Here is a 17,231-nt window from a genome sequence, read left to right on the forward strand (position 1 = left end):
GGGCTCCCTCCGTCCCCAGGGGCCCTTAGCCAGCTTCCCAGCCCCCGGGGAAACGGAGTCCCCGGCATCACAGGGCCCGAACCCCACTCCCGCCCGCCGCCTGCCTCCCACCCGCTCCCTTCTCTCCGCCTCCAGAGCCGGGAAGTGAAGCAGCCCTACCTGCAGAGAACCCTGGCCTGGGTCACCTTCCTCGGCATCCTCACCTTCCTGCCAATCCCGGTGCAGCCGCTCCACCACTGGTGGCACCTCAAGGACCACATCGCTTCCGATCCCTTTGAAAAGCTACAGTCCAAAAAGGTGCCGCTGGCGCCCTCCAACCCGTTACAGTGCCCCAGACACCAGCTGGTGAAGTCCCCGGAGAGAGACAGCGATTCCTCCTCCAGGAAGCTCAACCTGCCCCTGATGAGGAGGCTGAACCTGAGCTCGCGGTGGAGGTTCAGCCTGCCCTGGAGTCGGACCAGCCAGAGCTCCTCCTGGTTCAGCCTGCCCGTCCTCACACCCCTGACCTCAGCCCTGTCCGTGAGGCCCGCCAGCATCCTCTCTTCCAGGCGGCTGAGCCCGGCCTCGGTCACCACAGGCAACAGTGACAAGAGCAGGGAGACCCGCGAAGAAAAGCAGAAAGCTGCTCAGTAACGGGGGACACCGCCCCTTTTTCCAAATCCGGCAGTAGCGTCCATCTTGCTACAGAAACAATGGGTCCTGCCGGGAAGGAGGAAGAGGGGCCTGTGGAAATTCTGCCACTGACGCCACTCAGTTGGCCTTGGGAGGAAACGGACAACCCGGGAGCGCCTTCCCCTCCTGGAACAACACGGATTCCACTAAGTGGGACGCTCTGCGCTGGGACTGGAGAATTCAGAAGACGAAACAACTCAGCCAGTCACAGCGCTGCGCCCAGGGCCTCCTTTCCCCCTGCGGGGAGGGAGCATCTCGTCGCCACGATGGAGACGGGCGTCGTGGCACTGGGACCCGGCCTTCCCTCTTCTCATGGTCACACACCGCGTTCTCTGCAAACCCCAAACTCCGCCGCCAAACCGGAACACTGCGGCAGCCAGTCCCTCCGGGGCTGCCCTCTCGGAACAGGGCTGGGGGGCCGACGCTGCGTCAATAAATGGATCCGAGGAGACCCTGCGCACGGGCTGTGGGCGCGGTGTTCTTTCCGTCAGCGTCGCCCTCCACACACACACGGCCCACCCTCTGGGGGACTGTGTCCGATCTGGTGACTCCAGTCTCCCGCTCCCGTGGGGACACGGGTACGGAGTTTCTAGACCCCTCCTTGTTCTGGAGTTGAGCCAAACCATTGGGGGAACTTTGCAGCAATCACCATCACTCAGTCTGGAAAGTGCGTCAACCCCTAAACCTAACCTGGTAGCGGGTGACCATACTAAGTGTCTCACAACTGTCCTCTCACTAGATCATCATCTACCAAGAGGGCAAGATGCCTAGAGCAGCACCGGGCAGGCGGGGCCCCTCTGTCACGCTTTGTTCTCCCGTGGGGCGGTCGCTGACCCACCCACTCAGGCACTGGGAGGGAGGTCACCTGGATTCTGTGGGCTCAGGACCCAGGAACTTAGAGCTTAGTAGGTTTGTCTGTGGGGGTAGGGGACACCACCCTACCACCTCAAATGTCAGATGGAGCGAAGGCAGCTTCTAGAAGCCACACCTCTTAGGGACTTCCCGGGCAACTCCCCATCCCCAGAGGTCATGACCTTGGGCATCAAGGTCCCACCACCACCATCTCTGGTTCCCAGTCACCTCCCAAGTGCCTGCCCGCCCATTCACACTTTCTATTTACCTCAAAGGGTGCTAAGCATTCTCACACTCCCCTATCCGTGACAACTTTTTGAAAAAACATTCCCAACATATGTAGAAAGTCTACTTGTGACCTACTGTCATGTTTAATATCGGCAAAGCTTCGTTTGTTTTGCTTATTTCAGTTGAGAAAGTTCTAATTTTTCCCTCCGCGCCCAGTGTAATGGCTGCTACACCCCCGTTTGGAGAGCCCTGGGAAGAGCAGGGGCAGAAGCTCACAGCCCTTCCTGGAGTCCGAGGATCACACGTGCTGCCTTCCTGCCTCCTCCCTTGCTCTCTAGCGACCCTGGGTCTGGGGTGCCATGGCTCAGGAAATGAGCTGGGTGGAGAGGGCCTGCTCCCCCTCCCCACTCTCACCCTCTCCCAGTCTCTTCCCCTCTCTGAGCCAGGACCGGCCACCACCGCCCAGGTACGCCAAGAGTCGGGTGGGGGAAGATAAAAGCCAGTGTAGATGATGCGTCTTAAACCACGTAGGGCTCTAGCAGTGTTTTTTTGTGCGAGGTTGGGGGGTGAGAAGTCCCAGCATGGAGGACGCGGCCCCGGGTGCCCCAGGTGCCGTAGGAAGCCCCCAGGCCTGTTAGCACTTAGACAAGGCAGCAGGCGGGCCCTTTGCTGGGCTGCTCCACGCGCCTCTCCTTCCGCGGAGCGGACCCTGCAGGAGGCCCAGAGGAGAGAAAGAGCTGCCCTGAGATCAAGTAACCAGTCAGTGACCGAGGTGGAAACAGAATGGAGGTCTCCCCGTTCCTAGTCTGGGACCCTTTTCTCTCTCATTTCCATGCCAGGGTAACCACTTCGCGACCTACACTTCCCAATCTGAGGTGCTTCACAAGCTTGGAGGGGAAGACGACATTTGAGGGGACCTCTGTGTGGGGGGCGGTTGGTGATCTCGGTGAGTGTGGAGTGGAAGCCTCCGGCCCCTCTGCAAGGGGCTTGCGGCGTGGGTGAGGGGGTTTGTGGGTAACCTGGATTTGGATGACCTTACATTGGCCAAGTTAAGCCACATGCGTAGCATCAGCAAGTAGCTGCAGCTTAGACAGGAGTCGGCAAACGTTTCCAAGGGCTGGATAATAAATATTTTTGGCTTTGTAGGACATATGGTCTCTATTGTATATTGTTTTTTTATAAATCTTTGAAAAAGGTTTAAAAAAATCAGCCTTAGCTCAAGGGCCAGATATTAACACCCGCTGTTTGCCAACCCCTGATCTAGGGCCATGCCAGGCTGCCAGGCCAACAAGAAAATGCCAGTGGCTACACCGAAATTTAGTTTGACCTCCCTGGTTGGCCCCGCGCTGGGGTAGGCTGCCACCCAGATGGTGGAGCCAGCAGGCTGTCCAGCAGAAGGTGCCCCAAGAACGGTCAGGAACCAGAATCCTTAATTTTCAAACTAAGTATAACTCCCCCACCCCTTCGGCCTCAGCCATTATCCGGGAGACAGCCTGGAAGAGATGAAGCCTCTCTGGAAACGGCCACATTCAATGACCAGGCCGCCTGCCTAAGGTGTGTGGGCCAGGGGGACGCGAGGGAGACCGTCAGAAATATATTCTGAACTGATTTTTGAGGAAATCGTTCCAAAAATACCAGATGCTTGTGGACGGTGGGAACAAGAGAAAGACCCATCCGATACCTTAACTGTAAATTTCAGTCTGTCTTCCGGGGCTGGCTTTGGGGTTGGGTGGCTGCGCACCCCAGCGGGTACCACCAGTGGACTTATCCCCAAAATGAAGACGTAGGGGTAGGGAGTCACGAGGCCTCCAGGGGCGGGGCCTCGTCTTTCAAGGAGCGTTTCATAGCGAAGTGGGAATTGCTGCCTTTTCCTAAAAGAGTGTGTTTTTGGTGGTTGCGTCAGCAGGTGGCGCTGTTGTACCGGGAACTGGCCTCCGGGTGCCGCGGCAGGCGCGAGGTCAGGAAAACCGCGACCCCCCGATCTCCTTTCGGGATTCCTGTGGTCGCCGCCGCCCGCCCTGGAGACCGCGCGCGCTCCGGCCTCTGGACGGGAGAACCCCTAACAGGCTTTCACAGATCGGACACGGGAAGCACCAATACCAATCCTACGGGTACTAGGAGAAGCCACAACGGCACGCGGAATTGGCCCAAGGGCCCCGCCCCAACACAGTCCCTTCAGCTTCCTTCCCCCACCCCCACGCTGTGGGCCTCATCAGTTGAATTCAGGTGCATTTTTCAACTTGGAGAACACGGACCAAAGGAGCTTCAGCAAAATCTCCACCTGTGGGCTACACAAGAGCCATAAAAGGCTGGGATCCTTGTTGGAGGCTTTAGGATCAACCACTGGTCTTTGCTAAACCACCAAATGTCTGTCTGAGCCCAGGTAGTCCTCAGATGTCTGACGGCTTGGGTCGCCGGGCCTTCATCTTTGGCTTCATTCAAAGCCCACCTATCCCTCGTTAATTGTGATCGGGTGGCAGTCAATGCTGCGAAAGTGGCGGAGCTCAGTAGGAACACCTGATTCCTTCCAAAGACGGACACGTGGCCGACAAGCGCACGGGAAGCAGCTAAACGTCATTAAGCATCGGGGAAACCTAAACCCACGATGAGATACCACGGCGCGCCCACCAGAATATCCATAACCAAAGAAAATGGAAAGTCACAAGCGTCAGTGTGAATCTGTAGAAATTAGAACCTCGGGCATTGCTGATGGAAATGTGAAACGTTGCAGCCACCGGGAAGATCCGCTTGGCAGTTCCTCAAAAAGTTAAACATAGAAACAGCAATTCTACTCTAGGCATAATCCCCAAAAGAAGTGAAAACACTGTTCAAAACAAACAAAACACACACACACAAAAACAAAAAACCCTTGTACATGAACGTTCATAGCAGCATTATTCACAATCGCCAAAAAGTAGAAACCATCTACATAACCATCAACGGACGAATGGATAAAAGTGATATACCCACAACGGGGGAGGTTATTCAGCCACAGGAAGGCATAAAATTCTGATACAACACTGATGAAGCTTGAAAACGTTGTGCTAAGTGAAAGAAGTCAAACACAAAGGACCTCATATGTTCTAATTCAATTCGTATGAAACATCCAGAATAGGCAAATCTTTAGCAAGGGATAGCAGTATGGTGGTTGCCAGGGGCCGGGGAGAAGAGCAGGGAGTTCTCCATGGCTACAAGGTTCCTGTTTGGAGTGATGAACACTTCTGGAACTAGATAAAAATGAACTGGAAAAAAAGATTCTCTGCCCCTCCCCTGCTCGCAGTCACTCTCTTAATAAAAAAAAAAAATTGGGGGGGCGGGGCATCTGGGTGGCTCAGTCAGTTAAGCATCCAACTTCGGCTCAGGTCATCATCTCCCGATTTGTGGGTTCAAGTCCCACATCAGGCTCTGTGCTGATGATAACTCCGAGCCTGGAGCCTGCTTCCGATTCTGTCTCCCCCTGTCCCCTACCCCGCAAAACAGACATTAAAAAACTTTTAATTTTTTTTACAAATTAAAAAAAAGGGAAAAAATCCCAAAGAATCTCTGAAAAGTATACTAGCGTTTGGCAAAGTCATATAATACATCAATAAACAAAAGAATTCAGCAGTATTTCCGCAGACTAGCAATAAGCAATTAGCAATTTTAAAAAATTGGGGCACCTGCGTGGCTCAGTCAGTTAATGAGCTCAGGTCATGATCTTGTGATCTGTGAGTCTGAGCCCCTCATCAGGCTCTGTGCTGACAGCTGAGCCTGGAGCCTGCTTCAGATTCTGTGTCTCCCTCTGTCTCAATAATAAATAAATAAATGTTATAATTTTTTAAAATTTCAAACAGTATGGTATTAATATTGCCACTATTGTCATTTATATTATTGTCACTACGTGGGCTAGCGAGAATTATTCAGCATCTTCCAGAGAAATCTGGTTGCCACACAACACTTGGCAATATTTCAAAGCTATTCTGCACCCAAAGTTGGCAGATAGTTGGAATTCCTCCAATTTGGAGGAAGGATGTTTTGGTTTCGATTTTTGGGTGCGATGGTTGTTGGTGGTTTTTTTGCTATTTAACTAATAACTGCCATCAGTTCAGTCTTGTCATTACCAGTTTAGGTCGTTATGGGTTGTTTAGTTAAACTGCGTGTATAATGACGCATATTTGCCTCAATTCCGTGTGTGCGTGGCCTGCAATTTCCCGCTAATTAGACTCTTTAAAGACGTTTCTGCAGTGAGCTTCTCAAATCTGCATCATCTGTTCCCCTCTTGCCAAAGCAGATGTACGCAGCGCCCACCCACCCTCTCCGGGAAATAATCTGCTTATTATCACTAAGTTCTTTTTCCACCAAAAAGTAGAAACTAAAGGGGTGCAGATGATTGGGGTTTTTTGTCCCACCGAAGTGAGAACTGTCAAAATAGTGCAGACTAGAGGTGCTGGGTCTGGGGGCCCCTGGGGGGGCGCTCAGTCGGTTCAGTGTCCGACTTCGGCTCAGGTCATGACCTCGCAGTTCCTGAGTTCGAGCCCCCACACTGGACTCTCTGTTCGTGCAAAGCCCGCTTCAGGTCCTCTGTCTCCCTCTCTCTCTGCCCCTCCCCCGCTTGCACTCTCTCAAAAATAAACATTTAAGAAAAAAAGAGGTGCTGGGCCTGAGTCAGATGGCAAGAGTGGGCCCGGGATGGGGGACAGACCCGAGATGATCTACAATACAGCAACAAACTAATCACTGACCCCAAACCCAGCCCCAGCGCAGCAAATGGCACGCCCCCATCATCTCCCCAAGAATCAAGCAGCAGACTCTACTCCTCACGAATGGCTTTATGTCCCCAGTGTGGGGAGCTACACGTGGGATGTGTGGTCCCCACACCCCATGGGCCCCGCAGCCTCCTCCTGCCCAGCGGGCTGCGCCAGGGCCTTCAGAAGGGCAATGCCTGGGTTCCAGAGGCTGAGCCTTCCAGACCGGGGCTGGTTCTGGGAGGAGCCAGGCCTGCCGTGGTTCGCACAGGTGACACGCCCTGAGGTGGTCCTGACAGCCGCCCAGATGGTCCTTCGTGGGCTGGGGCCCAGCTCCGGGGCAAGGCCAGGAGGCGCGAGGGCCAAAGAGCACCTAGGACTGACTCTGGGCGCAAAAACGCCCTATGGAGGCTGCTCCTTGAAGTCTACCCGCAGGGGTCAGTCTGGGGGAGGGGGAGAGAAGAGAACAGACGGTGGGAATGGGGAGGGCAGGAGGGCAGGGAAGCCGGGCGATAAGGATCAAGAAGGATGAAAGGCCCAAAGGAGACCGAGAGAGTGACCCGGGTCAACGGAAGGGCGGCAAAAGAGAGAGAAACGCTCTGACACCGAAGAACACAGGCCCCAGAAAGCAGGGCGGTGGTGGCAGAGGCTGGGGACAGACACAGGTGGCCCCTACAGCACTGACCTTTGGGCCCAGGCGGGGCCGGAGGCGGTGAGCCCCCTGGGGGCAGCAACGCTGAGCGGCTCAGGGCGTCGGCCACCCAGCCCAGGACACGGCTACAGTGCTGCACCTGGGGCGCAGGAGGGACATAGGGCACGAGGCCGAAACCCCACGCCCGACCACACTCCCCACGCCCGGCCCGGAAGTCCTCACCTCCCGTTCCAACCCTTTCAGACGCTGCTCGTACTCCCGGATCTGTCTCAACTGCTTCAACGCCGTGTCCACCCTGCAACCGGAGACAACCTAGTGCAGCAGCCCCCGGAGGCCCCGCCCCCGGAGGCCCCGCCCCCGGAGGCCCCGCCCCCGGAGGCCCCGCCCCCGGAGGCCCCGCCCCCGGAGGCCCCGCCCCGGAGGCCCCGCCCCGGAGGCCCCCCCCCCGGGTTCCAGGACCCTGGCCCTCTCAGGCTCCACCTGGAGCATCGCTCTTCTCCAGCGCAGCCCAGGGCTCCACTCAACCCAAGCCACCGGATCCGCCCCGGAGGCCGGAAGCCCCAGCACGGCCCCTCGCCCCGCCCTCACTTTTGCGACGTGCGCTTCAGACGCTCGGAGTCGCTCTCCCGCTTGTCCCGCGCGCGTGCCAGCAGGAAATTCTCCTTCTGTACCGACTCCCATGTCAACAGCTTCCGCTCCGCTTCCTTCGAGAGGCGGACCCCTGAGGGGCTGAGGAAGGATGGAGTCNGCCGAGTAAGGATGGAGTCGAAGGGCCTGCCCCCTCCTCGACCTCGCCTCCCTACCCCAAGTGTAGGGAGGGAGCCCTCCCAGACCACGTCCCCGTCCAGTTACCGCCACACCCCTAATGTTCCACACTCGCCGCACCAGTGCCCCCGGGCATCCTCCCCCGGCCCGTCCGTGCTCTTCCTTCTCTCCAGGTCCCGTCCCCTGGGTTTTTCACCAAATCCCGCTCTCACGAAAATGTTCGAAGATCGGGGAAGGCGGCAAGCTGGCCCTGCGCCTGCGTAGTCGCCGGATGAGGAGGCGCACGTGCGAGATAACGATGAGGGGCGGGGCTAGCGCAGGCCGAGAGTGATATTCCCGGATGAGGCTGTAGCGCTGCGCCTTCCAATAGAGGTCGCTGTTTCCCTGTACTTTGCCGAAGGTGTAGCTAGGGGGACCAGAGATCAAGGGTCACCAGAGGTCAAAGCAGGCAAGAGATCAAGGTTAGATATTAGACAGTATGTCTTAAGTCCAAGGCATCAGGCAGATGTCAGAATCAGTGAAGTCAGATGTATTACAGGATGCACTGAGAAGCTGGGTAAGGAGGGCCAAGGTCAGATGTCAGCGGTCAACCTGGCGTGGTGTCATGACTTAGGAGTCCAACTCTTGATGTTGGCGCATGGTCGTGAGATCAACCCCTGTGTGAGGCTCCCTGCTGAACGTGGAGCCTGCTTGCAATTCTCTCAACCCCTTCAAAAAAAAAAGTCAACCCAACACAAATAGCTATTATCAGAATGAAAATGAGGCCATTACTACCAACCTTAGGGAAATAAAAAAGATTATAAGAGAGTACTGTCACAATTGTATGCCAACAAATTAAATAACTTAAATGAAACAGATGGGATAAATTCCTAGAAACACACAAATTAACTAAAATGACTCAAGAAGAAATAGAAAACCTCAAAAGACCTATAACAAGTAAAGAGATTGAATCACTCACCAAAAACTGTCCCAACAACAATGACAACAACAACAAGCCCAGGCCCAGATGTTTTCGCTGGTAAATTTTACCGAACATTAAAAAAATTAAAAAAAAAAAGAATTAACACCAATTCTTAAATTCTCCAAAAAAAATTGAAGAGGGAGAACAGTTCCTGACTCCTTCTGTGAGGTGAGCAGGGTCGCCAACCCAGATAAAGAGATCAGAAGAAAACAAAACTCATATTTGTTATGAATATACGTGTAAATATCATATTTTTTAAGAAAAGAATATTAAAAGAATTTCACCCCATGACTACATGATTTATCCCAGGAATGCAAAGGTGGTTCAACATACAAAAATCAATACAACACACCACCTTCATAGAACAAAGAAAAAAAGCACATGTTATCCCACAGGATCATCTCACGTGACATGGAGACACAGAACAGGCATTTGACAAAATCCAACACTCTTTCGTGATTAAAAAAAAAAATGTTTTTTCTTTTGACTTAGAACGGGATTAAAAGGAAAATTCCTCAACATGGTAAAGGATAATTATGAAAAACCTAAAGCCTGCGTAATACGCAGTAAAGAACAACTGAAAACTTCCTGCTAAAATAAGAAAAGCGACAAGGACGCCCACTGTCACCGCTGCTACTCACCGTTGTACTGACAGTGCTGGCCAGAGAGATTAGACAAGAAAGAGAAATAAAACGCATCCGAATTGGAAATGAAGTAAAACTATTTGTATTCACAGATGACATGATCCTCTATAGCAAAACTCTCAGAGGGGCACCTGGGTGGCTCGGTGGCTTGGGCATCAGACTTTGGCTCAGGTCCTGATCTCACGGTTTGGGAGTTCAAGCCCCACGTCGGGCTCTGTGCAGTCAGCACCAAGCCTGCTTCAAATCAACTGTCTCCCGCTCTCTGCCCCTCCCCCATTGCCCTCTCTCAAAAATAAATAAAACGTTTTCTAAAAAATCTCAGAGAATCACAATAATAAACAAATTCGGCAAAGTTGCAGGGTACAAGATCACCAACCAAAAACTACTGTGTTTCTATACACCTGCAATGAACAATCCAAGAAGGAAATTTAGAAAGCAATTCCATTTACAATAGAATCTAAAAGAATAAAACACCTAGGACTATGTGTAACCAAAGGGAAAGACTTTTTACACTGAGAATTACAAAACCATACTGAAAGATATTGAAAAGAACACCTAAATAAATGGAAAAACAACCGGTGTCCGTGAAGACAGAAATTTAATATTGTTAACGTCACAATACTATCCAAAGCAATCTACAGATTCAACACAATTCTTAGCAAAATTCCAACGCCTTTTCTGCAGGCAAAGTAAAAGCCGATCCCCAAATGAATATGGAATCGCAAGAGACCCTTATAATCTTATAAAAAAGATTATAAGAGAACACTGTCACAATTGTATGCCAACAAATTAAATAACTTAAATGAGACAGATGGGATAAATTCCTAGAAACACACAAATTACCTAAAATTAGCCAAAACAATCTTGAAAAAGAACAAAGTCGGGGCGCCTGGGTGGCTCAGTCGGTTAATCATCTGACTTCAGTTCAGGTCATGATCTCATGGTTCATGAGCTCAGGCCCCATATTGGGCTCTGTGCTGACAGCTCACAGCCTTGAACCTGCTTCAGATTCCGTGTCTCCCTCTCTCTCTGTCCCTCCCCCACTCACTGTCTGTCTGTCTCTCAAAATAAATAAAACATTAAAAAATAAATTTTTTTAAAGAAAGAAAAAGAACAAAGTTGGAGGGCTCACACTTCCTAATTTCAATATTTCTTACAAAATTGAAACACTGTAGTTGTACTGGCAGAAGACAGACATATCAGCCAGTGGAACAGAGCTGAGAGACCAGAAAAAAACCCATACATCCAGGAGCATTATGAGTTGAATTGTGTCCCCTCGCCCCCCACCAAAGACATATGTTGAAATCCTAATCTCTTGTACCTCAGAATGTGACTTTATCGGGGCGCCTGGGTGGCTTAGTCGGTTAAGCGTCCGACTTTCGCTTAGGTCATGATCTCGCAGTTCGTGAGTTCGAGCCCCGCGTCGGGCTCTGTGCTGACTGCCGCCTCGGAGCCTGGAGCCTGTTTCGGTCTGTGACTCCCTCTCTCTCTGACCCTCCCCTGCTCACGCTGTCTCTCTCTCTCTCTCTCTCTCTTTGTCTCCTAGTAATAAATAAAAAACATTAAAAAAAAAAAAGAATGTGACTTTATCTAAAAGTAGGTTCTTTTTTTTTAATTTTTTTAAATGTTTTATTTATTTCTGAGAGAGAGAGAGACAGCGTGAGCAGGGGAGGGTCAGAGAGAGAGGGAGACACAGAATCCGAAGCAGGCTCCAGGCTCTGAGCTAGCTGTCAGAGCCCGACGTGGGGCTCAAACCCACAAACCATGAGATCATGACCTTAGCGGAAGTCAGACGCCTAACCGACTGAGCCACCCAGGCGCCCCTGAAAGTAGGTTCTTTACAAAGGTGATCAAGTTAAAATGAGGTCGTTAGGGTTGGTCCCTAATCTAACATGGCTCGTGTCCTTTATGAAAAGGGGACATTTGGACGCAGACATCCACACAGGGAGAAGAGCACACGAAGATGAAGGCCGAGATGACAAGCTACAAGCCAGCTCCCCCCAGACGGTAGGAGGGAGGCAGGGAGCAGACTCTCCTCACAGCCCTCCGAAGGAACCAGCCCTGTCCATGCCTTGATTTTGGACTTACAGCTTCCAGAACTGTGATAGAAAATTTTCTGGGGGCTCCTGGGGGGCTCAGTCGGTTAAGGGTCCGACTCTTGACTTCGGCTCAGGTCGTGACCTCACAGTTGTGAGACCGAGCCCTGTCTCGGGCTCCGTGCTGTGGGAGCGCACGTGGGGTTCTCTCACTCACTCTCTCTCTCTGCCTCTCCCCTGCTTGTGTGCGTACTCTCTCTCAAAAAAAAAAAAATTAAAATAAACATTTAAAAAATTTTTCCTGTTATTTACAGGCACCTACTTTTTGGCACTTTATTAGTGAAGCCCCAGGAAACCAACCCAACGGTCAAATGATTTTTAACAAGGGTGACAAGTCCATTCAATGGGGAAAAAAACAGTCTCTTAACCGCAGGCCTGTAAGGACTGGATTTCTGCCTGAAGAAAGAACGAAGTTGGACCCATACCTTCTATCATATCCAAAAACTAAGTCCAAACAGACCAACAACCTGAATAGAAGAGCTAAGACTATAAAACACAGGATTAGATCTTTTTTTTAAATATTTTTTATTTTTTTATTTCTAGGAGAGAGAGAGAGAGAGACAGCGTGAGCAGGGGAAGGTCAGAGAGAGAGGGAGTCACAGAATGAAACAGGCTCCAGGCTCTGAGCTGGCAGTCAGCACAGAGCCCGACGCGAGGCCCGAACCCACGAACCGCGAGATCATGACCTAAGCGAAAGTCGGACGCTTAACCGACTAAGCCACCCAGGCGCCCCCAGGATTAGATCTTTATGACCTTGGATTTGGGGACGGGTCCTTAGATAGGACAGCAACAATAGTATGATTAATAAAATTTAAAACTTTTGTGCATCAAAGGGGATTGTCAACTACAGGAAAAGACAACCAACAGAAGGGGAGAAAATCTTTGCAAATCACACACCTGAGGGGAGCTTATATCTGGAATATATAAAGAGCTGCTGTAACTCAACAAGGAAAAGACAAATAACCCAATTTATAAACAGGCAAAAGACCTGAACAGACTTTTCTCCAAAGAAGAGGTGCAAACAGACACTAAGCACATGGAAATATGCTAAACATCACTGGTCACTAGGGAAACGCAAACCAAAACCTGAGTGAGGCCCCCGGGGGTTGGGTGGGCTCAGCATCCGACTCCAGGTTTCCAGGTTTCCGCTCAGGTCATGATCTCATGGTTCCCAGCTGACAGCGCAGAGCCTGCCTGGGATTCTCTCTCCCTCCCCCTCTCCCTCCCTCCCTCCCTCCCTCTCTCTCTCTCCTTCCTTCCCCTGCTTGTGCTCTCTCTCTCTCTCTCAAAATAAACAAACTTAAAAAAATTGTATAGCCATCCTAGTTAGCTGGTATTTCATTGTTCTGGTTTTTTAAATTTTCCTTATTTTGAGAGAGAGTGGGGGGAGGGTCAAAGAGAAAGGGTAGAGAGAGAGAATGGCAAGCAGGCTCCTCGCTGTCAGCATGGAGCCGGATGTGGGGCTCCAACTCATGAACCTGGAGATTGTGACCTGAGCCAGAATCAAGAGCCAGACACCGAACTGACTGAGTCACCGGGTGCCCTGGGGCCAGCATTAGGTGTGAGTCAGAATTCAGGGACTAAAGACAGAACTGCTTAGGCTGTAATCACGAATCACGCTGGGGTCAGGGTCAGGCTGGGATTGAGGGTCACGCTGGGTTAGGTGTGAGTCAGAATTCAGGGACTAAAGACAGAACTGCTTAGGCTGTAATCACGAATCACGCTGGGGTCAGGGTCAGGCTGGGATTGAGGGTCACGCTGGGGTCAGGGTCAGGCTGGGATTGAGAGTCACGCTGGGTCAGGGTCAGGCTGGGATTGAGAGTCACGCTGGGGTCAGGGTCAGGCTGGGATTGAGGGTCACGCTGGGGTCAGGGTCAGGCTGGGATTGAGGGTCACGCTGGGGTCAGGGTCAGGCTGGGATTGAGGGTCACGCTGGGATTGAGAGTCACGCTGGGGTCAGGGTCAGGCTGGGGGGGAGGGCAGATCAGAGCACGGTCAGGCCTCACCTGAACATGGCGATGAGCAAATTCAGCAGCAGGATGTTGGCCACGAGCAGGAAGATGATGAGGAGGAGGATCACCAGCCAGTTGGCATAAAGCGAGACACAGGAGCCTGCCTGGGTCCCCGACGGCCGGGCCCAGAAGCCCTGCTCTGAAGAGCAGTTGACATGCTCCATGAGGGCCACTGTAAAGGGAGACACCCAGAGATGGGGCCAGGGAGACAGAGACCTAAGGAAAACAGAAATTCAGAGGGACACGGGGAAGCAGAGACCCAGAGAGAGGGAGACACAATCCCGGAAAGAGAGGGGGTCAGAAACCTAAAGGGACAGGGGAAGGGTCAGGGAGCCGGAGGCAGGGAACAGAGATACCGAGAGACAGGTGGACAGAGTCCCATAGAGATTAAGTGGGAGTACGGGCTACTCAGAGACCTAGTGAGAGAGAGGCAGAGACTTAAAGAGAGGGGTATAGAGACCCAGAGACAGGGGGACTGGGAGAAGGGCCCCGAGGGAGGGTGTCATCCCTCCCTACCATCCATGTCCTCCTGGGGGATCTGCCCAAAGATCTGCAGGTACGGCCGGTAGAAGACTCGGCGCAGGATATTCGGGAGGTCCCGATCGCGGGGCCGAAGGAGCCCCTCCGTGGCCACCCCGTAGGCAACCAGCCACACACCGAGGAAGAAGAGGAAGAAGAACACATCCTTCATCTACTGGGGGAGGGTGGGGAGGGGGAGGAAAATGAGACCCAGGCTGGCCCCGCTCCNCCCGCCCCGGCCCCGCCCCCTCACCATCTTGTTCACGATGACAATCTTGGGCCCCAGCTGTTTGTTGACCGTGAAGATGTGCAGCAGCCGCAGCGTGAAGACCATGAAGTCGAGGCAGAGGACCGTGCGGCCCAGGTCATAAAGGCCGGGGGTGAGCCTGGTGTGAGGAGACGCGGCAGGGGTCAGCAACCGGGAGAGGCTGTGGCCCCTCCAGGGCCGCAGCCGGGACCCTCCGAGTCCCCAGGGGTTTACCCAGAGTTCACGGTGCCACGCCGAGCAGCGCAGGGCGCCGGCACCCACTTAAAAATGGGAGCGTAAGTCAGGGCCTGGGCAAAAATTGGGGAGGTCCCTGGAAAAAGCAAGTTGGAAAACCTGCCGGAATATTTGTCCAGCCGTTAAGATGCCAAATCTGGAGAGTTCCAGCAGACCGGCACGCAGGGGACGAACGACCTAGCGGGAGAGTGGTTACAGAGAACACACAGTTCACGGGGGAAGGTCAAGGCCAATAACGCCAGCAAGCCCTGTGCGGAAAATAAAAACTACATCCCTCAACGGATTTAATTTTTTATTTTTTTTTTTAATGTTTTATTTATTTCTAGGAGAGAGAGAGAGAGACAGCGTGAGCAGGGGAGGGTCAGAGAGAGAGGGAGTCACAGACTGAAACAGGCTCCAGGCTCTGAGCTGGCAGCCAGCACAGAGCCCGACGCGGGGCCCGAACCCACGAACCGCGAGATCATGACCTAAGCGAAAGTCGGACGCTTAACCGACCAAGCCACCCAGGCGCCCCTCCCTCAACGGATTTAAAACGGAGTGAAAGGCAAAACATTAAAATCGGACAAAACTACAGAATTTCTTCATGGGCTTCAGAGGATGAGATGGGACCCAATAAGCAGAGCCTTTTACACACGTAACATACATAAGATCACACTACAGGAAAAGACATGAATGTGACGACTCGGACACGTGAAACTTCCTTGCGGCGGAAGGGAACACAGATACGACGAGAGCGGAAGGCAAAACCAGCCGCCAAAACTGCCGAGCCGACATTCCATGGAAAGGGAGCTGGAGACAAACTCAAATAGAGGCGAATCGCACACAGTAACTGGCCTGGACTCCCCAAGGGTGTTAGGACCCTACTAGCCAAAGGACAGGTTCCTGGAGCAGAAGGGCGTCAGTGGGACAATCGGAGGAATGTAAGAATTTCCTGGTTTGGCTAATGTAAGATGTTGACATTTGGGGGCCAGGCGGAAGGGGTGGAGGAATTCTTTGTACTGTTTTGCAGCATTTTTTATAGTCTTGGGACATTTCAGCAGGGAAACTTAATAAAAGACTGTTAAGATCATATACAAGGGGGCGCCTGGGTGGCTCAGCCCTTAAGCATCTGACTTTGGCTCAGGTCACGATCTCATGGTTCATGAGTTCAAGTCCCACATCGAGTGAGCTCGAGACCCGCTTTGGTTGAGCTGGAGCCCCGATTCGGGTAAAAATCTGAACCCTGCTTCTCTCTCTCTCTCTCTCTCTCTCTCTCTCCCTCCTTCCTTCCTGGGATTCTCTCCTCGAGGCCCCTCGGTCACTTGAGCCCTCTATATTAATTAATTAATTAAATGCAAAACTATTCAGATAAAGGAAGCAATTTACAACTAATGATGACCAAAAAAAAAAAAAAGTTGATAATGTACAAAAGAGAGGTGCCTGGCTGGCTTAGTCAATAAGAGCATCCGAATTCTGATCTCACGGTCATGAGTTCCGACCCCACATTGGGTGTGGAGCCTACTTTAAAACAATAATCATGGGGCGCCTGGGTGGCTTAGTCGGTTAAGCGTCCGACTTTCTCTTAGGTCATGATCTCGCGGTTCGTGGGTTCGAGCCCCGCGTCGCGCTCTGTGCTGACTGCCAGCTCAGAGCCTGGAGCCTGTTTCAGAGTCTGTGACTCCCTCTCTCTCTGACCCTCCCCTGCTCACGCTGTCTCTCTCTCTCTCTCCTAGAAATAAATAAAACATAAAAAAAAACAATAATCAAATAATAACATACAGAAGTGAAAAGACAAGCTGCAGACTATGGGAAGATATTTAGAACAAAAAAAACAAGAGTTGGGGGCACCTGCCTAGCTCAGTCGGTAGAGCATGGACTCTTCATCCTGCGGTTGTGAGTTTGAGCCCCATGTTGGGTGTGGAGATTACTTAAAAACAAAATCTTTAGGGGCACCTGGGTGGCTTAGTGAGTTAAGTGTCTGACTTCGACTCAGGTCATGATCTCATGGTTCATGGGTTCAGGCCCTGCGTCAGGCTCTGTGCTGACAGGGCAGAGCCTGGAGCCTGTTTCAGATTCTTTGTCTCCCTCTCTCTCTCTCTGCCCCTCCCCCGCTTGCACTCTCTCTCTTTCTATGCCCCTCCCACATACTCTCTCTCTCAAAAAAAAAAAAAAAGCAAATAAATAAACTTTAAAAAAACAACAAGGGTTCAGAGAGCACCTACCCATACACATATGCAAAAGATCAACAAAAGTAAACAAACATGTATTTTCTTTTTTTAATGTTTATTTTTGAGATTGAGAGACAGAGGCAGAGAAAGCATGAGTGGAGGAGGGGCAGAGAGAGAGGGAGACACAGAATTGGAAGCAGGCCCAGGCTCCAAGCTGTCACCACAAAGCCTGATGTGGAGATTGAACTCATGAACCGTGAGATCATGACCTGAGCTTTAGTTGGACGCTTAACAGACTGAGCCACCCAGGTGCCCCTGCTGGGACTTTATTGAAAGAAAGGGAGGGAGGGAGGGAGGAAGAGAAAGTAAAGAAAAAGAAGAAAGGAAGACAGAGAGAGAGAGAGAGGGAAGGAAGGAAAGAAAGAAAGAAAGAAAGAAAGAAAGAAAGAAAGAAAGA

The 17,231-nt window shown here is 51.9% G+C and overlaps 2 protein-coding genes and 1 long non-coding RNA gene across 3 annotated transcripts in view; 2 read left to right on the top strand and 1 right to left on the bottom strand.

Moving 5' to 3' along the window:
- Positions 1-633, top strand: part of LOC144217548 (orphan sodium- and chloride-dependent neurotransmitter transporter NTT5-like) — a 9,142-nt gene extending 8,509 nt beyond the window's left edge. Inside the window, exon 6 of the mRNA XM_077747153.1 lies at positions 30-633. Within this exon, the coding sequence (XP_077603279.1) occupies positions 30-633 (604 nt within the window). The remainder of the gene's footprint in view (positions 1-29) is intronic.
- Positions 634-6,545: 5,912 nt separating this feature from the next.
- The window catches only part of TRPM4 (transient receptor potential cation channel subfamily M member 4), a 41,482-nt gene continuing 30,796 nt past the window's right edge, over positions 6,546-17,231 (bottom strand). Inside the window, 8 exon segments of the mRNA XM_077747283.1 lie at positions 6,546-6,919; positions 7,162-7,267; positions 7,351-7,423; positions 7,717-7,849; positions 8,106-8,299; positions 13,601-13,778; positions 14,123-14,297; positions 14,379-14,511. Of these exon segments, the coding sequence (XP_077603409.1) occupies positions 6,915-6,919; positions 7,162-7,267; positions 7,351-7,423; positions 7,717-7,849; positions 8,106-8,299; positions 13,601-13,778; positions 14,123-14,297; positions 14,379-14,511 (997 nt within the window). The 3' untranslated portion in view covers positions 6,546-6,914.
- LOC144217644 (uncharacterized) lies at positions 14,432-14,906 on the top strand. The gene is made up of 2 exons (XR_013330928.1): positions 14,432-14,668; positions 14,747-14,906. It is a non-coding gene; the product is annotated as an uncharacterized LOC144217644 (long non-coding RNA).

Source organism: Crocuta crocuta, unplaced genomic scaffold (genome assembly GCF_008692635.1).
Source record: "Crocuta crocuta isolate KB4526 unplaced genomic scaffold, BGI_CrCroc_1.0 scaffold334, whole genome shotgun sequence".
Classification (NCBI taxonomy): domain Eukaryota; kingdom Metazoa; phylum Chordata; class Mammalia; order Carnivora; family Hyaenidae; genus Crocuta; species Crocuta crocuta.